Raw genomic sequence first — 26798 nt, forward strand, 5'->3', positions numbered from 1 at the left:
AAATCACACAACTTAACAATGGATGGGATGGGCTTCACATTCAGGACTACAGAGCCCGCATATTTAACCAGAGTGCCCCATGGAAGCTGTTTGAAGGTAAATAGGAAGTGGTATTCAGGAAGGAGAGGAGATTTCAGTCAGAGAGCAGAGTGTTTGTGGGTGGTGACAGATGATAAAGTCCAAAGTGTGACCATGATGGGGTTGCTGAGTTGTAGTGAAGAGGTCATTAGAGACGATGACAAGGGACGTGGAGGCCAGGGTGTTGGAAAGGGCATTTGGGTGAGAGCTGATGTCAGAGTATGGCAGAACTTGGCTTGGTTGATTGTGTTACTGAATTGGGTTTGTTTGCCCAACTTTGCAACGAGCCCAATGCTGAGATGCCAAGGTTTGCTTCAGAGAAACAGTTTATTCACGAGACAGCCAAGCAAGGTGAAGGGAGAACAAATCTCAAATCTGCCTCCCTGAAGATAGGGCTTAGGGCTATTCATGGGATAAAAAGATAGGGCGGTCTGAGGCGTGGGGAGAGGTGACTGGAGGTAAGAAGAGGGAGGTAATTGGTGGTCTGTGCAAATGTAGTCGAGCTTCATGGCTCTTCATAGGACACATGTTCAAAAAATATTGGAGTTCACATGTTCTGAGGGTGGAGGTTTTGGCCCTCTGACATCAAAAGGTCATCCATTGGACACTCACGCAGGCCCAGTTGAATGGTGAGTAGTTTCAGCCGGTCTGAACTGGGCAAGAACTAATTCCAAGTTCCTGAAAAACAACTTAAGCAACCATTACTATTGTGACCCATATGTCAGAGGTGTTATGTATAAGGAAGCTGTGGGCATCTAGTTTAAAATCAATTGAAAGCACGCAAGGCAGGACTTCCCTGGTGGCGCAGTGGCTAAGAATCCGCCTGCCAATGCAGGGGACACGGGTTCGATCCCTGGTCCGGGAAGATCCCACATGCCGCGGAGCAGCTAAGCCCATGCGCAACAACTACTGAGCCTGCGCTCTAGAGCCCGCGAGCCACAACTCCTGAGCCCGTGTGCCACAACTACTGAAACCCGTGCGCCTAGAGCCCACTGCACTGCAATGAAGAGTAGCCCTCGCTTGCTGCAACTAGAGAAAGTCCGTGAGCAGCAATGAAGATCCAACACAGCCCACTTCCCCCCCCCCGCCAGAAAAAGCATGCGAGGCAGGTAAGGTTTGGTGGGCCTAATTAGGTTAGCACTTGGTTTCACTTGCAGACCTAGGAACTACAGATGAGCCCCTTCATTGGATGAATGGAACTTACCAGACACGTTGTGCATAGTTATTTATGGTCTGTTTGTAGCCCCTGCTAGGTTGCTGGCTTCTTGAGGCCAGTTGGTATTATGTTTCTGGGGCCAGTTGTAGGGCTGAGCATATGTGTGTGACTGCCGTGTTTGGTGAACGGATGACTCTGTGAGAGACGTACGTTAACTGAAGTGAAACTCATTTTGGTATGCTTTCCTTAGCCAACTGATAATTTTCTCTTCTCCTTAATGTCTTCGTTTGTTTGTTTTCCATAGGAAAGCCCATAACAGTGGTGAGGACTCAGATCTAAAGCAGAGGAGGAGGTAAAGAAAACAAATTGGAAGGCGGGTCAAGGGAGAGGGAGGGGGCTTAGCAGATTAGCACAGCGCAGACCTGAGGCAGGAGTGGGGAAAATGTTTTGTTTTATTAGTGGCTGCTTTAAGAGTATTGTAATTTTTTTTTAAGAGTATTGTAATTTTTTTAACTTTGAAATATCAATTTTGGCTTCAACTGGTTCTCAGTCTTCCTTTCTTAACATCCTTAGGAGTTTCTCTTCTTTTCTTTTTTCTGCTCCTTTTGTCTTAGAGGAGCTGTCTCAGTTATCTCTTTTTCTTTCTTTCTTTCTTTCTTTTTTTTTTTGGCCGCACCGTGCGGTGGCATGCAGGATCTTAGTTCCCTGACCAGGGATCAAACCCGTGCCCCCTGCAGTGGAAGCGTGGAGTCTCGACCACCGGACCACCAGGGAATTCCCTCGGTTATCTCTTGCTACATTAAAACCACCCAAAACTTGGTGGTTGAACATAACAACAGCCATATATATCTTGTGTGATTCTGTTTGTTAGTTAGTCTAGCTAGTCCCTGGCAGAATGGCTGGCAATCTGGGACCTCTCTCTGTCTGTGGTCTCTGCACCTGGCTAACGTAGGTGGCTGGAGGGAAGCAGAAGCTACCAGCCCTGTTAAGAGACTGTCCTAGAACTGGCAGAGTATCCCTTACACCTTCTTCTGTTGGTAAAAATCAGTCACAGGACCAGCACAAATTCAAGGGGAGGGGAAATAAACTCTCCCTTTCTCCATGAAGGCAGGGGTTTGACAGGACTTTATGTCCATATTTAGTCCACCCCAGGGGCTTTTAGCTTTTCCACGTCAGAGTTCTGTTGGAAGTATTTGTTTCTGTGGTCCCTTCAGGGAGCATGGTGACATTTGCTGTAATCTGCTCTCATTTCTGTAGACATTCAGATGCCTGGCTGAACTGAGAAACTCTGACTGGGAGAGGGTACGACAGCTACTTATGTTTGGATTAGTAATTTTCCTGCAAAATTAATTCTAAAGAACCAACATGAACCTTTCTGAAATTTTTCATTTGTCATAAATGTGGGTTGTGTTTTTTTTTCCTTTTGCTCTTATTTTATTTTCAGGTCGCGCTCACGCTGTAACACAAGCAGTGGTAGTGAATCAGAAAATTCTAATAGAGAACACCGGAAAAAGAGAAACAGGTAATATTGGAAGGTCGTGGTTAACGGGAACTCTGAAATCAGAGGCTACCGCTGGTCATAGAAGCTGTGTGTCCTATGAATTTCTATGCCTGATTTTTCTCATCTGTGTTTAAGAAGGAATCTGGCATGATTTTAAAGCACGGTTTTAGGAAACCTCAGCTCTTTGGACTGAGTTTCTTATCTTTATAATAAGATGATTAAACAATTTGACAGTGAGGTTCCTTCTTGTTAATAAAAAAGATGATGACCTATATTTAGGTGCAACACGTGGTGAATTTGTTTAAGGGTGGTAAGAAATTTTACCATTTGTAGAGCAATTTCTCCCTGAAGTGTCTTTTAACATGACATCACTATCCTTTGCCCAGCCAAAAACCGAGACACTCATAGTTGCATAGTTTCAGCCTTATGTATGTGTACATGCAAATACGTGTTTATACTCGTGCCAGGCGCACACAGTTAGATGCGTAAATGCAATTAGTTCATATCTTTAAGACTTATTCTTAAGAGCTTGTTAATAACATGATTTGACATGTAATCAATGTCAGTGATGGCTTAATGCACTAATCAGTTCTTCCTAGTTCTGGAATACTTATTTGAAAACAAGTAATCATATAATGAAAGAGCACCAGGTTGGCGAGGTGAGGGATTTGGTTACTGGTTATGCCAGTTTCCAACCCAGTGGTTCTCAAACGGGGACAGTTTTGTCTTTCCCTGTGTTCCCTGAGGACATTTGGCAATGTTTTGGGATACTTTTGGATGTCACAATTGTGGGGGGGGGATCGCTGCTGGCTAGAGAGGCTGCTAAACATCCTCCGCTGCACAGGACAGCCCTCTACAACAAAGAAATACCTGGCCCCAAGAATGTCCGTAGGGCCACTGTTGGGAAACCGGTTCTCACCTGACGTGGAGTCTTGCTTGGTTGCTTTATTTTTCTGGGCCGTCCTTTTCTCCTCTGTAAAATGAAGAAGTTGGATAAGATAATCTCCAAGGTCCTTCTTTAGTGCTCAGAGCTCTTGTGCTGGTCATGCATTGAATTGGCCTCCCTCTCTAACTACAAAGCCTGTGTAGTAACAGCCCAGATAGCACTGTAAGGTGGGCCATTTTCTTAGGAAGCTTTCCATGTGGAGCCTTCGTAGGGGCTGGCATCACGCTAGATAGAGGTGAGATCTCAGTGTGGAAGGACACCTTTCTCAAGGAAATGATTTCAGTTTCTTTATCTATAAAAAGCCAAGTGTGGAGGGTAGCTCTCCCTCAGGTACCCTCTTCCTGCTCTAAAATTCAGTATTTCTGCATAAACAACACAAAACAAAGCAAAACTAACAAACAAAACAGCCTCCCTCCCCCATTTGTACTTACTGATCAAGCCAGTATCTTAATAAATATATTTCTGTTTTGCTTGGTGTATTCTAAGTTGAGCTCATAGGTGCTCTATTCTCAACTTCTCAGAAGGTAACCTATTTAAAAACAGTGTCTTTTCAGGCCAAAATGCTCACGGTGACATTTGCTATTAAAATGAAACACTATTTAAAGGTTGCCCACAAGTTCCTAAATAGCTCATTACTGATCTAGGGGCACCGTTTTCAATATTCCTTCTAGGTGTTTTCTCCCTCTACCCCAATTTCTCCTCCCACCCCAATTTCATGAACAATTTTTTAGACTGGCTTTCTTTGTACTGTATTTTAGAATGATGGTGGTTCTGAATGTTTAAATGCAAATGTACTTTGTAAGGCTATTAATGAGAAATTGCTTTCAAAACACACTGACACAAAGGTTTCAAAATCATTTCTTTTACCTGCAGAGATACTGCCCTAGGGTTATACAAGTTGCCTGTGTCTATAGAAGATGAGATCTGGACTCTAGCTCTCAGGGGCATAGCAAAAAGTGGGCAGAGGAAGAAACATGTCTTGCAGTTCCCATATCCACTCCTGAAAATCCTGGTGTGGGTACAGTGTGCAGAGAAAGATGGTGCAACACATTACACTGCCCCTGGGTGCCACCCATTACGCAATGCTGCCGCTAACCCCTCCGTCCCATTATTAGCCTTTAAAATTTTGCCAGAACCCAGTCATTCCACCTCGGGGTACAAGGGTCTGAGTATTTATACTGCGGCCCTGCTGATGGTCCCATTACAGACACAGTATGTCTTGTGTCTGTAATGAAGGGTTGTCAAATGATGTCTGACTTTCTACTTTGGGGGAGAGAATGAATCTCTTCAACCTCAGTTGTCCTTCCTTATTTTGGTCGGGAACGTGACCCAGCCAAGCTCTCACCAGAGTCTTTTCTACTTTTATTAAAGGACTCTGGTAACCCTAGAATGGGGCAAAGTGAATCTTGAACATGTTGATGTTCTACTTCCTGCCAGCAAGGTCTCTAAATGCAGACCTGGATGCTTCCTCACTTTGGAAACCAGAGCCTGCACCCGACACACCCCACTTTCCTGTCTCCCCAGGGGAACTGTAGCCTGAGGCAGAGGAACAAAGACTGTGCACATTTGCTTTTCAGGCACTGTTTTGAAGCCCATGAAGTGACCAGTGGAACTCTGGACAGAGTTCCCGAGAGACTTTCTGGAGACTGTGTGTGGTCTTTGGGATGCTCTTTCCTATGCTACTCTTTCTTGCCGTTTTTTTGTTTTTGTTTTTGTTTGTTTGTTTAACATAAGGAAGGTCTCTCCTATTAGATTGGAGATAATTCTGTGTAAATACTGTTTTTTCACTGTGTCTACCCATTGGATTTTAAGCTGCCTTGCTGTTCCCATGGATGACAATTTCAATATCTCAGATTTTGTGTTCGGAGAAACACAAGTTAACAAGACAATGTTCACAGATCAACTTTATCCAAAGCAGTAGTTGTGGCTTTTAACAACCATGAAAAAAAAATCATAATCCACATCGACTCTGGAAGGCTAGTATCAGAAACAAGGATTGTTGTTTAGATTCAGTTTTAGGAAAATATAACTGTAGATAAGCACCCCCTCTGTCAGTTTGGGTCTAGAGCTAATGAGGCCAGATGGTGAGGGCTGTGCAGTAACTGCAGGGTTTCATTCCACAGAAGTTTCCGACAATACCAGAGGCTTCGAGCCTCCTTTGGGGAATTATTTATGTCTTTCTTAATCCCCTTTCACTTCAGTTGTTGCTTCCTTACTGTTTTCATAATGTGCATGGGTACCTACAGATCTCTAGATTTTAAGATTTGAGAAAATAGATTTTTCCTCCCTTTGTATAATACCTGGAAGTTGGAGCACAGTTTCTTGTGATAACATCTCAGATGACAGAAAGTCCTTATTTTCCCCTCAGTGTCTCTACGTACACCCTCATCTTCATTTCTCTTCTCTTGCCTCCTTTACTATATCACATTATTTTTCCTCACCCAGTTCCCCTTTTTTTCTTTTCTTAGCTTCTTTCTCACTCTTTCTTTCCTGTCTTCTCTGACTTCTGTCTCTGTTTAGGAGCCAGTAATGTGTCAAAAAACCCCCAAGGGTGCGGGTCAGGGTTTTGGTTCTGCCATGTCCTGCTGTTTGACCTTGGGCAGCTCATTTAACAAATTTAAACTTAGCTTTCTCATCCCTAAAATGGAGTGCATACTACCTGATCTGCTTTCTTGAATGAGTTACTGCAAAGACCAAATGAAATCTGAGAGGTGATAGCACTTTGGCGGAGGGAGCCGGACAGTTTACTATCTAATTTTGGAGGCACTGCCTCTTCCTTTGGCTGTCCCCACCGCTCCTACACCCTCTTTCCAACCTTTTCCACTTTTCTTTTAACCTTGTCTTCCATTTCCCCATCTACCCTGACTTTACACATTTGTATTTTCAGACCAGGTATTCTTACCCTCTGATTGATGGGTAGGTTTTAGGGGTCTCATAACGCCAAGAAATTGTATGTAACATTCTTTGTGTTTCTAAGTATACAATTTTCTGGCGATAGTCTGTAGATTTAATCAGATTCTTAAGGGGGTGTCTGACCTCCAAAAAGTTATGAAGTGGTGATTATGATCTAAATAGTGAGAGATAGATTGATATTGGGAAGTGGAATTGGTAGAATTCAATTCACTGGTAGGATTGAAAACTAAAAGGCTGCAAATTTCTTTTCAGATTACTTTTTGTTATACCGATTTGGGAAAACATCGGTTGAATTAAATTCATCAAATTGGAAACCTACCAAGTACAAAGCAGCATGAAGTTAACGTGAATATTAGATTGCATTATGTTTTACTAGTTAGAATTTTGAATCTTGTACCTAAGATCAGAGGGGTCAGTCAGCTGGTCTTTATGGGTTTGAGCCCCTGGGCCATGCTCAGGACTTGCCCACAGTGTCTGTTGAAGGAGGACCTAAGAGGTAGACCTATCAGAGTGAAGCCTTTCATAAACCAGCTTTCCCTGAAAATACCTTGAGCTTAATAAAATATCCTTCACGTTCAAAGAAACCGGTCTGCAAAGTATCCTTTGTGCTGTTGATGAAAATCAGCACTCCTTTGGGCATTCACCGGGGAGGATCTGTGGATTACTCAGTCATTAGCTTTGATGTGTTGCTAGGCTTTTAGGATTTGAAGTGGGAGATTTGGAGGAGGTGGGCAGTGAGGCAGAGAACTAGTCTGGTGTTTTTTGCATAAGCATAAAAGTGGAAGTAACTCTGGAGCCTGGTGAGGATTAAAAGGGTAAGAGAAATGATAGAAGATGGGGGTAAATGCTGGACTAGAATAAATTGGCAACAGGGGACCATTTGGGCCTTTCCCAAGTTTCATTCTGGGATGTTTGCATCATAATCACATGAGTTATGTACCTGAGGTGATGTGTGTGCACACGTGCGTGCGCATGTGGGTGAAATAAAGCTCAGAACAAAGAACAAGGGACGGGTGCGTTACGAATTTTGAAGATGCTTTGAAGATCTTTGTGCCTAGGAGCTGGTTCCTTTACCCTCTGAGTTTTAATTTTCACACATGCAAAGTGGGATAATACCTGCCCCGCCTACTTCACGGGGTTTATAAAGATCTGAGATAGTGGATGCACTTTGAAAAGCACAAAGGGCCCTGCATGGGCAGGTACTATTCGATTGATGAGAATGTTCAGCGCTGCTCAGTGTTATCTGAAGTCCTGTTGGATCTGCAAAGTGGGGCCCAGCTCCCTTTCACAATAAAGAAGTCAGTATTTCTAACATGAATTTGTTCTTCCACAAACGTTGTTAGAGTTTCCTCCTGCTTTTAGACGTCTTTTAGAATCTGTATCTGAATAATGGATTAAGATGGTTTGAAGTATTTTAAATGTGTTCCACAGGTCTTTGATATTATTTTTCTGAAAAAAGAAAGAAACCATCCTCTGTGGCACTGCAGCTAACAGGGACAATACACTTGAGCCAGGGAGATCTAGATCACGGCTTTGGCAGGGTTTTGTTGTTGTTAGAGGGATAACACAAAGCAAAGCATTCCTGTCCCTCTGCCCTAGGGAAAAAATGTGGTTTTGATGATGGCAAACTTAAACCAAGGGATGTTTCTTCCACATGGCCTGAAGATAGGTAACTGTTTCGTTGCAAGCATTCCCTCCTGCCCGGTCCCTGTCCCTGATTGAAGTGTCGGGGCTGGCTGCAAACCAGGTAAAAATTGTGGGTAGGGAGAGAGCAGTTCGTGCAGAGCCAATGGAAATGATGTTCACCATGGTACAGATGGCACAGGGTTCTGATTTCCACTTTAATAAGTTGTATTAAGATTTAGACATTTGATGTGGATTATTTAGGGATTCCAGAGTATAATCCAAGTTGACAGAGATGACTGTGGAAGTGCGGAGCTGCAGCAAATGAGGAATGCTGTCAGATGACTAAAAGCAGAGCAGGTTGAAGGATCACGAAAGCAGGAGAGTTTGGGGAGGGAGATGACACCAAACGCGGCCCATTTTAGCCGGGAGAGCATAAGGAGTAAGTGGAAGAGATAGAATCACCTTTAAGAGCAAATAAGAGTAATTTATTGATGGTGGGGGAAGGTGGGAAAAGCAAATGAATTTTTTGCTTGCTGGTCTTCAGGGAGTATGTCGACAGATGCCTGGAACCAACATAAATTTCCCAAGGGAAGAAAAACTACTGAAAAAAAAAGAAGACTGGTTTATAGCATGTGATCCAAAAATGAGAGCAGTGGATGAGAAACACAAGTCCACAGTCAGCTGGGAACTGCAGATTTAATATTAGCGATGGAGTGGTTGTATGAAGCAATTGTCTGGGAAGTTGTGCTATTGCTGAAGAGTGGAGAGTTTTGTTTTTTTTTTTTACCATGTCTGAATGGCTTATAAATAAAGCATGAATAGAGAACCATAATTTTAAAGCTGGAAAAGATCTTTACAGTAATTCAGTAGATGAAGAAACAGACCTACCAAAGAAGGTTAAGCGTTTTGCCCAGGGTCTCTGAGTCAGATAATGACAGAGCTGGAACGAGGCTGAACTCAGGAGCGATGGGTATTGCTCTTATCGCCTGGAAGCGTCATTATACACTTGCTCTGTAAGATTTCTCAAGTTCAGTATTACACATGGTCTTTATCTCAGTAAATGAGAAATGGAAGCATCATTATACACTTGCTCTGTAAGATTTCTCAAGTTCAGTATTACACATGGTCTTTATCTCAGTGAATGAGAAATGAATTAAGAACTGGTATAAAGGAAGGTCCTATTAAGAACAAAACTGCCTGGATAAAGGTAGAAGATGAAGTAAAACCCGCGGGGATTTGTATAGGAATTCATTTGGTACTGTGAAGAATTTTGCAGAAGAGACAGAACTATAATTGGGAAGATAGGAAAGAAGAGACTAGGAACAGTCATTATCTTCATTATTGTTATCAAACGATTATATGACGTTTTGTCTTCCAAACCTTTTGCAAACTTTAAGTGACAAATGCAGTTAAAATCTAAATTGCACGGATAGCCTGAAAAATTAGGGTGTTGAAGTTTGGTGAGACATGGAGGAAATGTATCAGAATTCTCTTATTCTGAAATGTTATTGGAGAATGCTGTATTCTAGAGCGATGCTTTCCCTCATACCTTGATTAAAAAGCAAAAACCTTACGGTAAGGCTTCTTAGCCCAGTTGCTAACTCTCCTTGGTTGTACATGAGGAAATAGACAAAATATGATGCATGTAGAGTTATTGCCTTAATGGATACAGGAAAGAAACAGCATTTTTTGAGATTCAGCTTTAAATATAACATTTGAAAATGAATACATCCCCAGTGAAAATTTCAACGGACTCCTTTCCCCACTTAAGACTTTCATGACTGACTGTCATATAAGACGTTTTGACTTTTTAAAAGGTACTATATTGATATAATGCTTACAGTGTTTTTATTCTTCCTAATGTAAATCCCCACATTAAAATTAAAATGTAGCAGGAAAGGAGCAAAAACCAACACTTTGTGTGTGCTACACCTAAGGAGAAATGAGACTTATAAGGTAGAATCATGATAGGATATGTCTTTTACATTTAAAGATTTCTTTAGTTACTCATGCATAAACAAAATAGTTAACTCCTGCCTTATAAGGACTCAGTGTTACAGTATCCTTGCCTTTAGGGCTAGGATTTTTCCTTTCCATGTAGCATCTGTATTTTCTGGAGCAGTTCAGTGATGGAAGAAATGACACTTTCATTCTTGTAATGAGGTACCATTAACCAGAGGCCTTTTGTAAGGGTGTAATTTCAAACTTCATTACAGACTAAGGCAGCCACACCACCCGTTACTCAGGAGAATGTGCTTCTGTTGTGACTCTCCAATGAGCCTTACATTTTTAATGTACCTTGTTAGAATATTTATGAAAGAGTATCCCCAGTAGAGGGCAACTGTCTTTGGAACATGTGGGTCCCAAGGATATTAACTGACATGGTTTCACTGCCCTCACTTTCGACTTTTTGATTAGGAAAATAAAAGTTAAAGGTGCATGCCGTCGTCTGAAATTCTTTCTGAGTTAGTTCTTGTTACTAGTAAGGTACAAGAAATATGTGTGCTCTTGTCTCAGGAGTTTTAATTTTTGTTATCAGAGTAAAGCCTCAGTATGAGAGTAGCCAGCTAAATTCCACAATAGAAGAATGAGCATATACTGCTTGTACTTCCTTTGAACTGTCTAAGGAATGTTTCTCTAGGAAACGTATGTTTGCCTCAGTCAGGTTTCACCCTTGCTGGCAGGCTTGACCTCTCAAAAATATTTAAGGATGCTGATTTACCAATTTAAAAAAAAAAAATTAGTGGAATTTTGTCCTGTCCACGAGCTGTGCAGCGATTTAGCTCAGAACGGAAGCTGTAGTCTAAAAGACTCCAGGCTTAGGAGTTGCCAGGACCTGGTGTTATGTCTACCCCGGGCAATGCAAGATGTGGGTTCCTGTGGGAGGGAAGACAGCTCCTTGCCAGCCTGACGCCTTCCCACTGTCTCTTCCTAGCTTTTGGATCCCTCAGTCCTGGGAGAGTCCAGGACAGTTCCCCCCCCCCCGCCCCGCAGGTCTGGTGGGTCACTCCCTGGCTGTCACGTGATACATGGAATGGCTCAGAGGTGTAGGTTCTGGCTATGAAAATACATATACATACACGTGTGTGTGTATGCGCACATGGAGTTTTCAAGTGAGAGTGTTTGCTTCAAAGAGTGATTAATTATGACCTCGTCGTATACCTTCTCATACTTTTCTTCAGATGTTTCTAATATTCAGATTCATATGTTCAGTTTTCATTTCCTCTGCACATGTCATTAGAAGAGGGAACTATGTTCTTGAATCTGTGAAAAATACCATGACTGTATCCTGTTAATATTCAAATAATAGCCTATTAGGAATGAAAGCTTTAGTGAGGAAATATATACAGTTCAAAGACTTGAAATGTGTTACAGATAATTTTTTACTTAACACAATTCCTCTTTAATCTAGAGAGATTTAAATAGCTTCTTCCTCATAAGCTACTTTTTTTTTTTTTTTTTAATGCGGTACGCGGCCCTCTCACTGTTGTGGCCTCTCCCGTTGCGGAGCGCAGGCTCAACGACCATGGCTCACGGGCCCAGCCGCTCCGCGGCATGCGGGATCCTCCCGGAACGGGGCACGAACCCGCGTCCCCCGCATCGGCAGGCGGACCCCCAATGACTGTGCCACCAGGGAAGCCCATAAGCTACTTTTTTTTTTTAAACTGGAATTTGCTTTCCATTGTCTCTGTTTGAGTATAAGTGAGATGAATATATGTCACTCTTCTACTGGTTTGCATTATAAGCAGATCCAGATATCCACCCCACAGTCTGTACTAAGTGCTGTAACAGGGCAGCGGAATCCACCCCACAGTCTGTACTAAGTGCTGTAACAGGGCAGCGGAAAGACATCTGTTCAGTGAGAGAAATGACTCCAGACTTGTCTATTCTTTTCATTTCTGTTTCGAAGCAGTTATGCTCATGCAGTCACAGTACTGGGATGATTACCGTGCAATTCCATGCTGCTCTCCCACACCCCGGGAGCAGCAGTGTGAAAGAAACACCCTGGAGCAGCTTCCTCAAGAACGTACATAAATTCAAAGTCAAAAATTCAAATAACAGGTGTTTGATTTTTGCAAGAAATACTCATGGCTTCACAGCATCACTGCAGTGCATTCCAGACATTATTTACACATTAATTAAGCACTTGCTTTAATTAAGTACTTGGTTCCCTCTCTTCCCTGTAACACCTCACCCTTCTTTTTAGAAAGACTTGATGCATCAAAAGTCCGAAACTTCTGCAGGCTGTGTGGTCCATGGATGGGTTTTGCCAGGTCAATACAGTATTTCGCATTCATAATTGGTTACCATTACTTAAAAAATAGAAGAGTTTGTTTTTAAAAAATCCAGATTTGTGGATTATCTTTTAAAAACTGAGAGGATTAAGTAACATTGTCCCGTGCTCTTACATGGCAAGTGCCTGTGCCCCCCAGTACCCCCTCCCCCCAGTTTCCCTTTCCCTCATTTTACATTCCCTGCAGGGCCCCTGGCCACGCTGAGTGCTGAGTGCTCAGCCCTCATTCCCTCTTAAACATGCGAGCAGCATAACCAGAATGTTCTGTGCCTACTTGGTTGCTGAGGCATTATGCACCACATTTAACTTTTTTTATTTGTAGCTTCTTGTCTTAAAAAAATGGAAATTGTATCTGGCACTTATTGTGCATGAAAACTTGGACAATTTGTGAATTTTTAAGAGCATTTCAAAGGAAAACTATTCATTGCTGTTTTACTTAGTATATTTGTATAAAATGATTCATGATTTAAGACTGTGTAGCAGACACCACTGTTTCTTTAGTCGAAACCTAAATATGTTTGATTTTTAAATGTATTTATTTATTTTTGGCTGCGTTGGGTCTTCATTGCTGCGTGTGGGCTTTCTCTAGTTGTGGCGAGCGGGGGCTACTCTGCATTGCAGTGTGCGGGCTTCTCATTGTGATGGCTTCTCTTGTTGCGGAGCACAGGCTCTAGGCGCGCGGGCTTCAGTAGTTGCAGCACGTGTGCTCAGTAGTTGTGGCTCACGGGCTCTAGAGCGCAGGCTCAGTAGCTGTGGCACACGGGTTTAGTTGCTCCGTGGCATGTGGGATCTTCCCGGGCCAGGGCTCGAACCCATGTCCCCTGCATTGGCAGGCAGATTCTTAACCACTGTGCCACCAGGGGAGCCCCTAAATATGTTTTAAATGAGTTTTGTTTTTGACACATGTCTTTTTACTAGGAAATTTTAAGCCGGGGATGAAGTCTGAAAATAACCAGTATATGTTTACGTATTTATATATAAATATTATATACTTATCTACTTAAGGATATATTGATACGGTTAATACATTCCTAGCTTTGAGTGATTATGATAATATTGCGAAATAACTTTTAAAAACATGTTTAGGATAAACTGATAAAGCACCACATATGTGGATGTTAATTTTAGATGAATGGTCTTTCTTTCAGAATACGGCAGGAGAATGATATGGTTGATTCGGCGCCTCAGTGGGAAGCTGTACTAAGGAGACAAAAGGAAAAAAACCAGGCGGACCCCAACAACAGACGATCCAGGCACAGATCTCGCTCGTATGTGCTCTCTCTTTATGCCTTGATTCAAAAACTCCGAGCTTTTGCTAGCATGCAGAGTCTAGGGCACATTGGGCTGTCTCTCTGAGGTCTTCTAAAGTGATTTAGTTCAACCATGATTATCCCACTGTTTATTTGTCATAGATACCTTCTTACATTTGTTATGCTCATCAACTGTATCTGAAGCAGTAGAAGTTGGAGCACAGCCAAAGCAAAATGTCATAAAAAACAAGGATCTCAAAATCATGTCTTGTTTTGTTTTTAAACAAAGGTATATATTCAACTGAATAAGTAGGAATAGTCTCCTTTGTTCTGGAGCCTGGCAGTTGGTGAAATACCTGCTGCTTATCTCAATTTGAGTCTGCAGAATCCTCTTAAGTCTTGTGCCAGATTAAACCAGATGTGAATAACTTCCCATCAAATCACCATTTGTGAGCAGTAGTCAGTGAGTGATTCATTACAGCCGTGTTGAGATTGGCCTGCTCCTTCTGTTGCTAGGCAGTGCCATGTGTGAGCATAATAACCCCATGATGATGAGGTTGCCAGTTCCCCAAATTAATTTTCTTTTGCACTGATAAAGTTTATACTTAAACAAAAATGCTTGCACCATGTGGGCCACCTTAGAAGGTGAGAGGCCCTGGGAGATACACCTTCCATAGACAGAATGTGGTCCAACTCAAAAGGCGAGAGCGGCCCCAAAGCATACCTTTTTAAAGTGAGCTGGACCTAACTACCTATCCCTTTATGATCCTGGGTGGTTAGATGTCTGGTGTTGCCTACTTGAGGAAGGAGGGATGGTGTCTCAGCAGGGCGGTGGGAGGATGCCTGGGAGTGGATGGGAGGCAGTCTCTAGAGGTAGGTGGGGAGCTCTGAGGGAGCTGGGCAGAAGGGTGCCAGCTCAGTTTAACAGAGGACAGGAGCAGGCTCCAGAGGGAACACCCCATAACCCTAGGGGACTCTGCTCAGTCTTAGGGACTTGCTTTCGAATGAGAAGTTAACCCATAATGTGTGTGTGTGTTTATCAGTGGTACATCATAACGAATGATGTCTGTTTCTTCTCTAATAGAAAATTTGCAAGTAGTCACTAAGCACTGTACACCCTATAGATTTATTCTTTACTCCATTTGTTTTTGTCTGGACTAACTAAACTGTTCAATTTAAAGCAGAAGTTAATAAAAGTTTCCTTTGTCTTGCATACCACCTCTCCCTAATTCCATTAAAAAAAAAAAGGTTTAGAACAGGAAGAATCAAGCCGTAATTGTGGACAGTTTAACCAAAAGGCACAGAACCCCAAGATACGATCCCAGCATGGTCCTGGGCATATCTTTTGCAACTATGCTTTTACCCTTCCATGTGGAATCTTTTTCTATGAGAGACTTATTATACACAAGTTTTGGTAACTTGGTATTAAATCTTAAAAACAGCATTCAGTTTTTCTGATTATTTCTAAAGCACTCTAAATTCAACTAAATGCCAATAATAAATTTCATTTATTAAATAAAGGGAAAAGTAAAATGAAATTAGGAAAAATCCTATATATAAACTTTGAAGAAGCCGAAATACATATCTGGGGACAATAGTAAATAGTGAATAATCATTTATAGATAAAATTGATAAAGAGAATAATCCAAAGTTGTTGAGTATTACAGTTACTATAATTCAGTTACATTATGGGGCAAATATTGTAGATGGGACTATGGATTTAATCATTTTTAATTGAGTGATCTGAGATTCATTTAACACCTTAAGGAATAAACTTTTTCACAATTGAGGTAATTTGAGGTGAAATTTACATCTAGTGAAATTGCTCTCACCTTATGGGTAGAAGTCTATAAATTTTGACAAGTGTATACATAGTGTATCCATCATGCCAATCAAGATACAGAATTTAAAAAGTTCCCTCCTACTCCTTCTGTTCAGTCCCCATCCCCCACAGGCAGCCACTGTTCTGATTTCTATGACCATAGATTAGATTTTTTCTCTTACTGAATGTCACATAAATGTAATTATACAATATATGCTCTCTTAAAATGTGGCTTAGTCCATTGTACGATTATACCACAGTTTGTTTATCCATTCTCCTCTTGATGGATGTTTGGATTGTCTGCAGTTTTTGCTGTGTTGTGAAAAAGCTCAAGATACTCCACACAAGTGTACCTGTGGAGTATGTTATCTTTTGCCTTGGGGTAAATACCTGAGTGGAATTACTCGGTTAGAGGATATGTCTAACCACATTTAATTTTATAAGAAGCTACTCAAATGATTTCCAGAGAGGCTGTATCATTTTATACTCCCACTAGCAATGTGTGAGATTCAGTTCTGCTCTATTCTTGCCAATATTTGGTTTTGTCTGTCTTGTTAATTTTAGCTCGTCTAGTTGGCTTGAAGTAGTAGTACCCTGCTGATGACTGACAAAGTTAACCACATTTTCCTGTGCTTATTGGTTATCCATATATGTTCATTTGAAAAGTGTTCAAGTTTTGCCCATTTTTAATTGTTGTTTTCTATTATTTATTTGTAGGGCTTTTTATATGTTCTGGATATAAGTTCTTTTTCAGATATGTGTATTGTGAATATACATATCTGAAAAAGAATTCTCGGCTGTGGTTTGCTTTTTCATGTTCTTAACATTGTCTTTTGGTGAGCAGACATTAAATTTTGATGAAGACCAGTATATCTTTTTTTTTCATTTATAGTTAAGGCTTTTTTGGGGAATATTTGCCTACCCCAAAGAATATCACAAAGATATTCTCATATCTTCCTGTAGCAACTATGTAGACTTTGCTTTTATATTTAGATCTGTGATCCATTTAGAGTTAATTGTTCATTGTATGAGGTAGAGGTAGATGTTGAGAAGTTTTTTTTTTTCCAGGTGTTTTTCCAGTACCATTTGTTGAAAAGACTGTCTTCATTGAAATGCCTTAGAGCCTTTGTTGAAAATCAATAGACTGCTTAGATATGGGCCAATTTTGTTTCATTGATCTGTTGTCTAGTCTTAAGCCACCATGTTGTCTCAGTTACTGTAGCTTTACAGTAAGATTTGAATCATGCAGTGTAAATTGTCCAACTTTGTCCTTTTTGTCAAGGTTGTTTTAGCTATTTTAGATCCTTTGCAGTTCTATGTAAATTTTTGAATCAGCTTGTTAGTTTTTGCTCACAAAAAAGAAAAAATCCTGTAGACTTTAGATTAGCATTATGTTGAGTATCTATCGATCAATTTTGAGAAAATTAGTGTCCTACTCATCCATGTATTTAAGTCTTTAACTTCTTTCAGCAATGCTTCTAGGTTTCCAGTATAGTTATTGCATTTATTTTGTTAAATTTAATCCTAAATATTTAATATTTTCAATGGTATTGAACTACATTTTGTAAAATATTATTTTCAAATTGTTTGTTAGTATATAGAAACAAATTATTTTTTTAATATTGATATTTTATCTTGCCATCCTGTAACCTTGTTAAATTGACTTTTTAGCCTTGGAAGCCTTTAAAAAATTTTTTTTCTTAGGATTTTCTACCTTTGCAATCATTTTGTCTGTGAATGGAGACAGCTTTCCTTTATTACTAATCTTTTGCCTTTTACTTCTATTTCTTTCCTAAATGTACTGGCTAGATTTTCCAGAATAGTGTTGAATTACAATGTTGAGTCGAAGTGTTAAGAAAGCAGACATCCTTGGCTTGTTCTCTTTCTTTTTATCATTATGAAATGTCCTCTTTATAATAATACTCTTTTCTCTATGTCCACTATACCCACATACTCGTGTGTGTGTGTGTGTGTGTGTGTGTGTGTGTGTGTATGTGTATGTATTTATATAACCGTTACACCTTTTTCATGCTCACTTTTTGCATGGTATATATGTTTTAATACTTTAAGCTCATCTCTTGATCTCTTGTAGACAGCAGTATTTGATCTTTTTTTTTTTTTTTTTTTTTTAACGGTACGCGGGCCTCTCACTGTTGTGGCCTCTCCCGTTGTGGAGCACAGGCTCCGGACACGCAGGCTCAGCGGCCATGGCTTACGGGCCCAGCTGCTCCGCAGCATGTGGGATCTTCCCGGACTGGGGCATGAACCCGTGTGCCCTGCATCGGCAGGTGGACTCTCAACTACTGCACCACCAGGGAAGCCCTGGTCTTTTTTTTTTTTTTTTTTTTAATCTAGTCTGACCATCTCTAACTTTTAAATTGAATGTTTAGGATGCTTATGGGTTATGTAATTATTAATATTTTGGGGTTTAAGTCTGCCATCTTACTCTTTCTTCCTGTTTACTGAATCTATTTTTTGTTAGTTTGTTCCTCCTTTTCTATTGTACTTTGTGTTAACTGAATATTTTTTGGTATTCTATTTTACTTTTTATATTGACATCTTACCTATACTACTTTTTATTATTATTTTATTTAGTGGTTTCTTTATGACTTACAGTATGGTTCCTAATTTATCACAGTCTGTTTAGGATTAATATAAAATTTTATTAAAACTTAGAAATCTTAGAAAAATATAGTTCCAATTATCCCCTCTTTGTTCTTGTGCTATTGTCCTATATTTGATTTTTGCATGTTAGTAGCCCCACATTGCAATGTTACCATCTTTGCTTCAACAGTACATTGTTTTTAAAAGAAATCAGGAAAAGAGGAACAAAATTTTATAGTTAATGTGGTAGGCAGAAAATGTCCCCTAGATATGTCGATGTCTTGATCTCCATAACTTGTGAAATTTTATGTTAGATGGCGAAGGGGAATTAAGGTTGCAGATGGAATTAAGTTTGTTAATCAGTTGACCTTCTGCCAAGGAGATTATCCTGAATTATCCAAGTGGACCCAAGTAACAACAAGGGTTCTTAAAAGTGGAAAAAGGGACAGAAGAGGAAGTCAGAGTAATTCAATTTGAGAACAGCTTAACCTGCTGTTGCTGGATTTGAAGATGGAGGAAGGAAGGGGTCATCAACCAAGAATGTGGGCAGCCTCTGAAAGCTGGAAGAGGCAAGGAAATGGATGTTCTCCTAAAGCCCCAAAGATAATATATTTGTATTGTTTTAAGCCACTAAATTTATGGCAGTTTGTTACAGTGGCAATAGAAAATGAATAGTTACCCAGTTTACTGTTACCTGTCTGTTCTGTTCCTTTCTCTAGATCCAACGTTCCATTTTCCTTCCTTTAGCATTTTTTGTAATACAGGTCTGTAGTTGATAAATTGTCTGTTTTATTTTATATGAAAATGTTTTTATTCTACTCTTACTTGTGACAGATATTTCACTATCTATCAAATTTGGGGTTGATGGTTTTTCCTTTCACACCTTAAAGAGATTGTCTGTTGTCTTCTGATCTCTGTCATTTGTGGTAAGTTAGCCTTCATTCTGTAAACACTGTATGGAATTTTTCTTTTTTTCACTAGCTACTTTTATGACTTTTTTTCTTTATCTTTAGCTTTGTAGCTCTTTGATTATGGTGTGGCTAAGTGTGGTTTTCTTTATACAGTTGAACCTTGAACAACACAAGGGTTAGGGGCACCAGCCCTCCCATGCCCTCGAAAATTCATGTATAACTTATAGTCGGCCCTTGGTATACGTAGTTCCCCTTTATCCACAATTCCACATCCATGGATTCAACCACCTTTGGACTGTATAGGTACTGTAGTATTTACTATTGAAAAAAATCTGTGTATAAGTGGAGCCGAGCAGTTCGAACCCATGTTGTTCAAGGGTCAACTGTATCTATCATCTTCTTCTGTAATTTGGTATTTTTCACCAAATTGGGGAAATTTTTGGCCATTATTTTTCAAATTCTTTTTTCTGACTCATTCTCTTTTTCCTTTTGGGTATCCAGTTGTATGTATGTTAGACCATTTGATATTGTCCCATAAGCAACTGAGGTTCTGTTCATGTTTCAAATTTTTCTCCCTTTTTTCAATCATGGTAATTTCTATTAACCTGTTTTCAACTTCATCAACCCTTCCTCCTACCCTCATAGTCCAGTTTGCTATTAAACTCATTCAGTGAACTTTGTACTTCCCTGTTTTAGAATTTCAGTTTTGTTATTTTTATACTTTCCATTTCTCTGCTGAGATTTCCCATCTATTCATTGATTATGTTCCTATTTTCCTTTAAGTTGTTGTATATATTTATACAAGATGTTTTAGGGGGGATTCCCTGGCAGTCCAGTGGTTAGGACTCTGAGCTCTCACCGCCGAGGGCCTGGGTTTGATCCCTGGTCAGGGAACTAAAATCCCACAAGCCTCACAGTGCCCCCACCCCCCCCCCCCCCAAAAAAAAAGATGTTTTAAAGCCCTTGGTAAATTCCCATATCTGGGTCTTTCAAAATCTATTTCTATTGACTACTTACATTTTTTTTCTTTCCTAGATTATGACTATATTTTTCTGCCTCTCTGCATGTATAATAATTTTTTATTGCATGCTGGAAATTTTAGAGGATATGTTGTAGGAGGTCTGGATTATGTTGTCTTCCTTTAAAGAGTATCAAATTTTGTTCTGGAAGGCAACTGAATTACTGTTGGATCCTCTTGATCTTATTTTTCATGCTTTGATAGGATGGGACTTTCTAGATTTTGTCCTTAGCCTAGGGTATGTTCTTTACTTGAGTCTTGGTCCTTATTCTTAAGGCCTGGCCTTTCTGGAGTCTTAGTTGAATGCACAGAGTGCTCAGCATGTGGCTTCTCCACTGTGACTGCAACAGAGCCTTGTCTGCTACCACTTCACACAGCTCTCAGCCTTGCAGTGGCCTCAGAGTGCCACCCAGCTTATGTATAGATTAAATGTAGTTAATGTTCTCAGCCAACCTCTTAAGGAAAACCCCATGCAGACTTCTCGAGTCCCACTTTTTTCTTTTATCCTGCACTGTAAATTTTAGCCTCAAAGTTTGATTTCTACCTCCTCATCCCTGTGAATCTGTTGCTTCTTGAGTTTCACCTCCTTGTACCACATTGGGAAAGTGCCAGCAGGCAGAAAACTTGAGCAAGTTGGTGTGTGGGGGGGTGTGGGGGGGTGGTTAACCTTGTGTTTCCCTTCTCTCAAAGATCACAGGCTTATGGTATCTGTTGCCCAATGTCTGACAAACAGCTGCTTTGTATATTTTGTTTTATAGTTTTTGAGGATGGGAAGGGAGGGTTTGTCTGATACCAGTTACTCCATTGGACCAGAAGTGGAAGTTCAAGAATATTCTTTTGGGGCTTCCCTGGTGGCGCAGTGGTTGAGAGTCCGCCTGCCGATGCAGGGGACACGGGTTCGTGCCCCGGTCTGGGAAGATCCCACATGCCCGCGGAGCGGCTGGGCCCGTGAGCCATGGCCGCTGGGCCTGCGCGTCTGGAGCCTGTGCTCCACAACGGGAGTGGCCACAGCAGTGAGAGGCCCGCGTACCGCACAACAAACAAACAAACAAAAAAGAATATTCTTTTGAGGTAGAGTAATATCTTTGAATTGGATATTGCTTCTATCGGATCAACTGAAATCAGAAAAGAGCCTAATGATACTTTGAATTTAAAATCTTATTTAAACTTTCTTTTAAATCTTACCTTCATGATAAAAATATCAGATCAGACAGAGGGTTATTTCAGAACAATGCAGTTGTATGAGAGAACCCCATTAAGAGTTTGATGTGTACCTTTCTGGAATTTAGTTTTAAAGCAAACCGTGAAAAGACTTAGTAAATGTTTGTGGGATGACGTTGTAACTGAACTTGATTGCTTAACTATATAGCTGATATGGCCAAAGTACAGTTAACAAAAAAATCTGTTTTAAGAGTAGTTCATTCAGAAGTTGCTCTGGCTGCTGAGTAAAAAGCAGATTGAGAAAGACAAGGAAGCAGGAAGAGCAATTTAAAAATATTTTGGTGGTCCAGGTGCAAGGTGGTGGTGGAATTGAAGAGAAGTGGATGAACACACATTTTGGAAGGAGAGCCAACAGGTTCATAGTGTGGGAGATACTGTGGATGAATTTTGAGTTGATGGATTAAGTGGATAGACATGCCTTTTTACCCACTCCATCCATGAGATGGAGTGAGGTGGTTTGGGGATGTGTGGGAAGTGACAAGATTTCTGTTCCATTAGGTTTGAAAAACCAAGTGGGTGATCAAATGGAAATGTCAGGTAGGCAACTGGATAAAAGTGTTCAAATTCTACAAGATGATGGATTACTTTATTTAGGACAAACTGGGCTCTGCCTTTTATTTGAGCTATGACATTAAAAACCCGAGGTTTGTTGACAATTAAGAAAATATCTGCTGGGTGCTATCGTCAGACAGACCTCTGTCTGCCTTCTGCGTCTCCGAGTGTTAGCTTATTACCTAATCTCCACAAACTTCTAGTGTCGTGTCTACAACACACATGATACCATCCTCATGAGATTTTGCTGAACATTATTAAGTCCGATCACATACTTCAAGTGACAGCGTAAATACTTAATTGCAGTTACTGTAATTAGTAAGTTCTCCAGGTCTCAGTTTATCTGTATAAACAAGGTACTTGATTTTTTTTCCCTTGAAATGAGGAAGAGCTGAGAAGTGAAGAGAGTCGGGTGGGGCCCAACTCACATGAAAATTAGAATTTGAGAATTTAGGAATCACTACAGCTTTTTTTTTTTTTTAAGTTAAAACATGGTTAGAGCACCATCTGAAGAAAGTAATTAAAATTGTTCTTCAGATATATTTATGAGTATATGTAGCATTTCAGATATATAGTAAACCACATATCTCAGTTACTTCCATATTCTTGAATTCCTACTACAGTGTCTGTAAATTGCCCATGTAGAGGTATCCACTGAGGATGAATGTTATGATACATCATTCATACATGATTCACTGATTGTTTTTTAAATCTCCAGTGATAAACTAGAAACTTGTGTTTATTATTAAATGCCAGAGACATACAGTAGTATAAAATACAAAATCTTCTCTCCTAAAACACATTAAACTGAAATATGATTGGATATCATCTAGAAAAATGTGAGAAGTATGGTTTTATCCAGTTTATCTTTCAGTTGCATTGCCATTAACGTTTTCTTATCATTAGGAAACTTAGATGAAACTTCTTTTCTACATGGATGAATTTTTACTCACTGGGGTATTTGGAGGAGGCATCAAAGCGGAAACAGTTAAGTTCTCATAGGTTCAAGCTGTGCATGAAGGCTCAGGCTCCCCCTGGTGGTAATAATGTCTTACTACTTCTATTGAAAAATGCTACTGTGGAAGATGAGGTGGTCAGGGTAGAAGGATGTTCCCAGTTAAACACAGAACAGAAGTCTGGGCCTTAGATAAAGATTTAGCGTGAAGTCCCTGGAAGTGACTCCTGAGCGATATTCAGCAGCTAGGTTTCTGTGCTCTGTGACTTTCTAATCTAATTGGCTTTCTAATCTTTCTTTAATTCTGAGAGGGGGAGAGGGAAGGAGGGGAAGATTAAGACATCTAATCATATCTATTCTGAGATATATGTTAAGTGCTTTGAATTCTTTAAATAAAGATGTTTTGTAAACTTAGTTTTCTTAGTAACACATTTTCAGCTCTAAATTTCCTTCTATGGCAGTGGTCAGTATAAGATCACAAAAATAATAAGTCAAATGCTGTCATACTTATTATTTTATTTTCAGTATAATACACAAAATGTAGTATATTATCTACTATACTATAATATATAGCCTATGTTATATGCTGTACTATATAATATATGGCATATATTATATATACACTATATATAATATATGCCATATATTATATATACACTATATATATAATATATGCCATATATTATAGTGTAATATTTTCTAGGTAATATAATTAGAGTATTTGGAGGATGCAGAAGAAGACTATAAGGAAGAAGAAAAATTATTTCTAAATGATGTCTCATCAAAGAAATTTCTCTGAAAGGTGAATATTAATTTGAGTTATTGGTATAAGGTGTGTATGAGGGATACTTTTGAAAGATATTGGACTAATACTGGACTGCATGTATATTTTATATATACATTGTACCTATGGACAACTCATGGTTTTATTTCCTTAGGAATTTATTTGGAGAGTTCAAGTAAAACACCTACATAATTAAGCCTTTTAATTAAGAAAAATGGCTGTTAAAATTCCACAGCTTCCTGAATCCACAAAATGATGTTGAGCTGCACCTAATGAAATCATCCTAAATTACTGATGAAATTTGTGCAGTTGTCAGAATAAAAATGATATAGTTCTCATTAGCATGTAGCCTGTGTTTAAATTTATTAAATCACAGGTAGTCTAGCAGTTGGAGATTAGCGTTTTTTTTTTTTTTTTTTATAGCCTTGGGACTTTTCCTTGTCTTAAAGCTGTTTGAAACTGCTGGCATTTCAGAACGCAGTTTGGTTAAATATATGACTATTATGTTGCTGTAGAATTTAAACATATACACTAAATTCCTGAATTTTTTAAGACCAATATTTATGGCTAGAAGGACTGATCTTCTTTTAAGGTAACATTTCTGCTAATTTTTCTGAGATGGGAATGAAAGGCATTTCTTGTGGAATTGCAGCATTAATAACTTTTTTAAAAAAATTGACGTATAGTTGATTTACAATGTTGTGTTAGTTTCAGGTGTACAGCAAAGTGATTCAGTTGTACATATGCTTTTTCAGATTCTTTTCCCTTATAGGTTATTACAAGATGTTGAATATAGTTTCCTGTGCTGTACAGTAGGTCCTTGTTGTTTATCTTTTTTACATATAGTAGTATGTATATGTTAATCTCAAACTCTTAATTTATCCCTCCCCCCCATAGTAGCTTTTTAAAACATGAAAATACCTTTTTTTTTTTTCTTTTCTGATAATTAACGTAAGAAATTCTCTTGGCTAAAAGAAAAACATCAGGGCTTCCCTGGTGGTGCAATGGTTGAGAGTCCGCCTGCCGATGCAGGGGACACGGGTCCGGGAGGATCCCACATGCCGCGGAGTGGCTGGGCCCGTGAGCCATGGCTGCTGGGCCTGCACGTCCGGAGCCTGTGCTCCGCAACGGGAGAGGCCACAGCAGTGAGAGGCCCGCATACCGCAAAAAAAAAAAAAAAAAGTCAGACACGATAGGGAAGTATAAATAAGAAAATAAAAAATTACTTGCAATTCCAACACTCAGAAATATCTATTGTTATCAGTTTTTTGTATGTTGCTCATATTCATCATCTTTCACCACGACTAGGCCTGGTGTGGTGGCCTTGGGGGGCGTGTCCTCCTTGCCCCTCATTGCTTTTTCTCATTCTCCTCCCCTCCTCCCTCAAAGCACTTAGCTTTGAGTCTCATGCCATCAGATTATTCCTTCATTCTTTTAAGATTTAGTTCCTGCCTCAGTGTCATTCTCTCCAACACTATTCAGTAGCCACATACTGGATCTTTACAATAACTTGGCCTCTTTGTTCCTTCACGAAACCTTAGCTGTTTTACTGCCTCATCATACCTTTGACCAGTGGTTTCAAATCTGGGGCAGGGACATTTGGCAATGTCCAGCATCATTTTTGGTCGTCCCACTGGGAAGATGTTACTGCATCTAGGGGTCAAGGCTGTGGGTGCTACTAATCATCCTACAGTGCACAGGACAGCCCCCGGCAACTAAGAATTATCTGACCCAAAATGTCAGTAGTGCTGAGGTTGAGACACCCTGCTCTAACTTGAAGATAGCCTCACTACTGCACCTTCCTGAAATAAGAATGATTCCCAGCAGAGTAGCTTCCTAACCTAGATATTATATAATACTATGGATTATTGGGTGACTTTCTGTAAGAATCAGATGCTGATGTATAATTACAATGGAACCATCTCTCTCTGGAAACAGAATAATAGCTTAGTGCTTTTAATATTAGCACCTTCTCTGGAAGTATCATTGAATGTATTGTCTATTGTCTAGTGAATCAGACCAGCCAAATGTAGGAAAGGCAGATCCCATATCGGAAATCCTTCCAAAGAAGCATTTAAGTTTTTTAAGCATACAATTTTATTCTTTATAACGAACTCTACCTTTAACAATACCATATTTTATATGTCTGAGACCAAGGCTTCATCTCCTCCCCCTTATCTTCTTTAAAAAAAAATTTTTTTTTAATTAATTAATTTATATTTGGCTGTGTTGGGTCTTCGTTGCTGCGCGTGGCTTTCTCTGGTTGCAGCGAGCGGGGGTTACTCTTTGTTGTGGTGTGTGGGCTTCTCATTGCGGTGGCTTCTCGTTGCGGAGCACGGGCTCTTGGTGCACAGGCTTCAGTAGTTGTGGCGCGCGGGCTTCAGTGGTTGTGGCTCGCGGGCTCTAGAGCACAGGCTTAGTAGTTGTGGCGCACGGGCTTAGTTGCTCCGCAGCATGTGGGATCTTCCCGGACTGGGGCTCGAACCCGTGTCCCCTGCATTGGCAGGTGGATTCTTAACCACTGCGCCACCAGGGAAGTCCTCCTTCCCCTTATCTTCTGTGTTTGACTCCTTTTGAGTTGATTAAAAGGTCTTTACAGATTTTTTTTTTCTCCACAAAGGAAAAGCCACTTAGTCAATTCAATTGCCAGAAAGTAATTTATTGTATTCTGTGAGCTCAGAAAGCCCTACCAGAATGCTTCAGTAATGCCCTTATTAACTGAGAAAAACAAAATCAATGATAATATCATATGCTGAAAGTAATATTGAGCCCAGAAATGCTGATACAGATTATGAATGTAAAATTCCACAGGACAGAACATCAGTGGCTTTGTTTAGCTCCAGGCATTTTAATTGTTAGGGTTTGGGTTTTTTCTTGGCGCCTTTATTAGACCTTGGTTCTCTTGAAAGGACTGACGAAAGCTTATTTTCTCACTAGGAAAAAAAAAATCATTCTGTGGCAACAAGTGCTGTGATCATAGATTTCCAGTTCTCCTTGCTATTATGGGGAGTGTGAACACCTGAATGCTGGCTTTGAATTTCTCATTCTAGGAAATTAAAAGTAGTGGTACGGTTTCTATTCAAGTAGTTCCTGGAGCAGAAGAGATCTGTGGGCTCTGTATATAGGATGGAGAAGGGCATGTGGGGGGTGGCAGCACAGGCCACAGA

General features: G+C 40.1%; 1 protein-coding gene across 7 annotated transcripts in view; it reads left to right on the forward strand.

Moving 5' to 3' along the window:
* Nucleotides 1–26798, forward strand: part of EPB41L4A (erythrocyte membrane protein band 4.1 like 4A) — a 259288-nt gene that overhangs the window by 221015 nt on the left and 11475 nt on the right. For 6 of the 7 annotated variants that reach the window (XM_019940833.3, XM_019940834.3, XM_019940835.3 and 3 more), the window contains 3 exons: nt 1539–1586; nt 2679–2756; nt 13663–13782. In XM_019940833.3, the coding sequence (XP_019796392.1) occupies nt 1539–1586; nt 2679–2756; nt 13663–13782 (246 nt within the window). The remainder of the gene's footprint in view (nt 1–1538; nt 1587–2678; nt 2757–13662; nt 13783–26798) is intronic. The other variant, XM_019940836.3, reaches the window with a different exon arrangement.

This window comes from Tursiops truncatus, chromosome 3 (assembly GCF_011762595.2).
Source record: "Tursiops truncatus isolate mTurTru1 chromosome 3, mTurTru1.mat.Y, whole genome shotgun sequence".
Lineage (NCBI taxonomy): Eukaryota > Metazoa > Chordata > Mammalia > Artiodactyla > Delphinidae > Tursiops > Tursiops truncatus.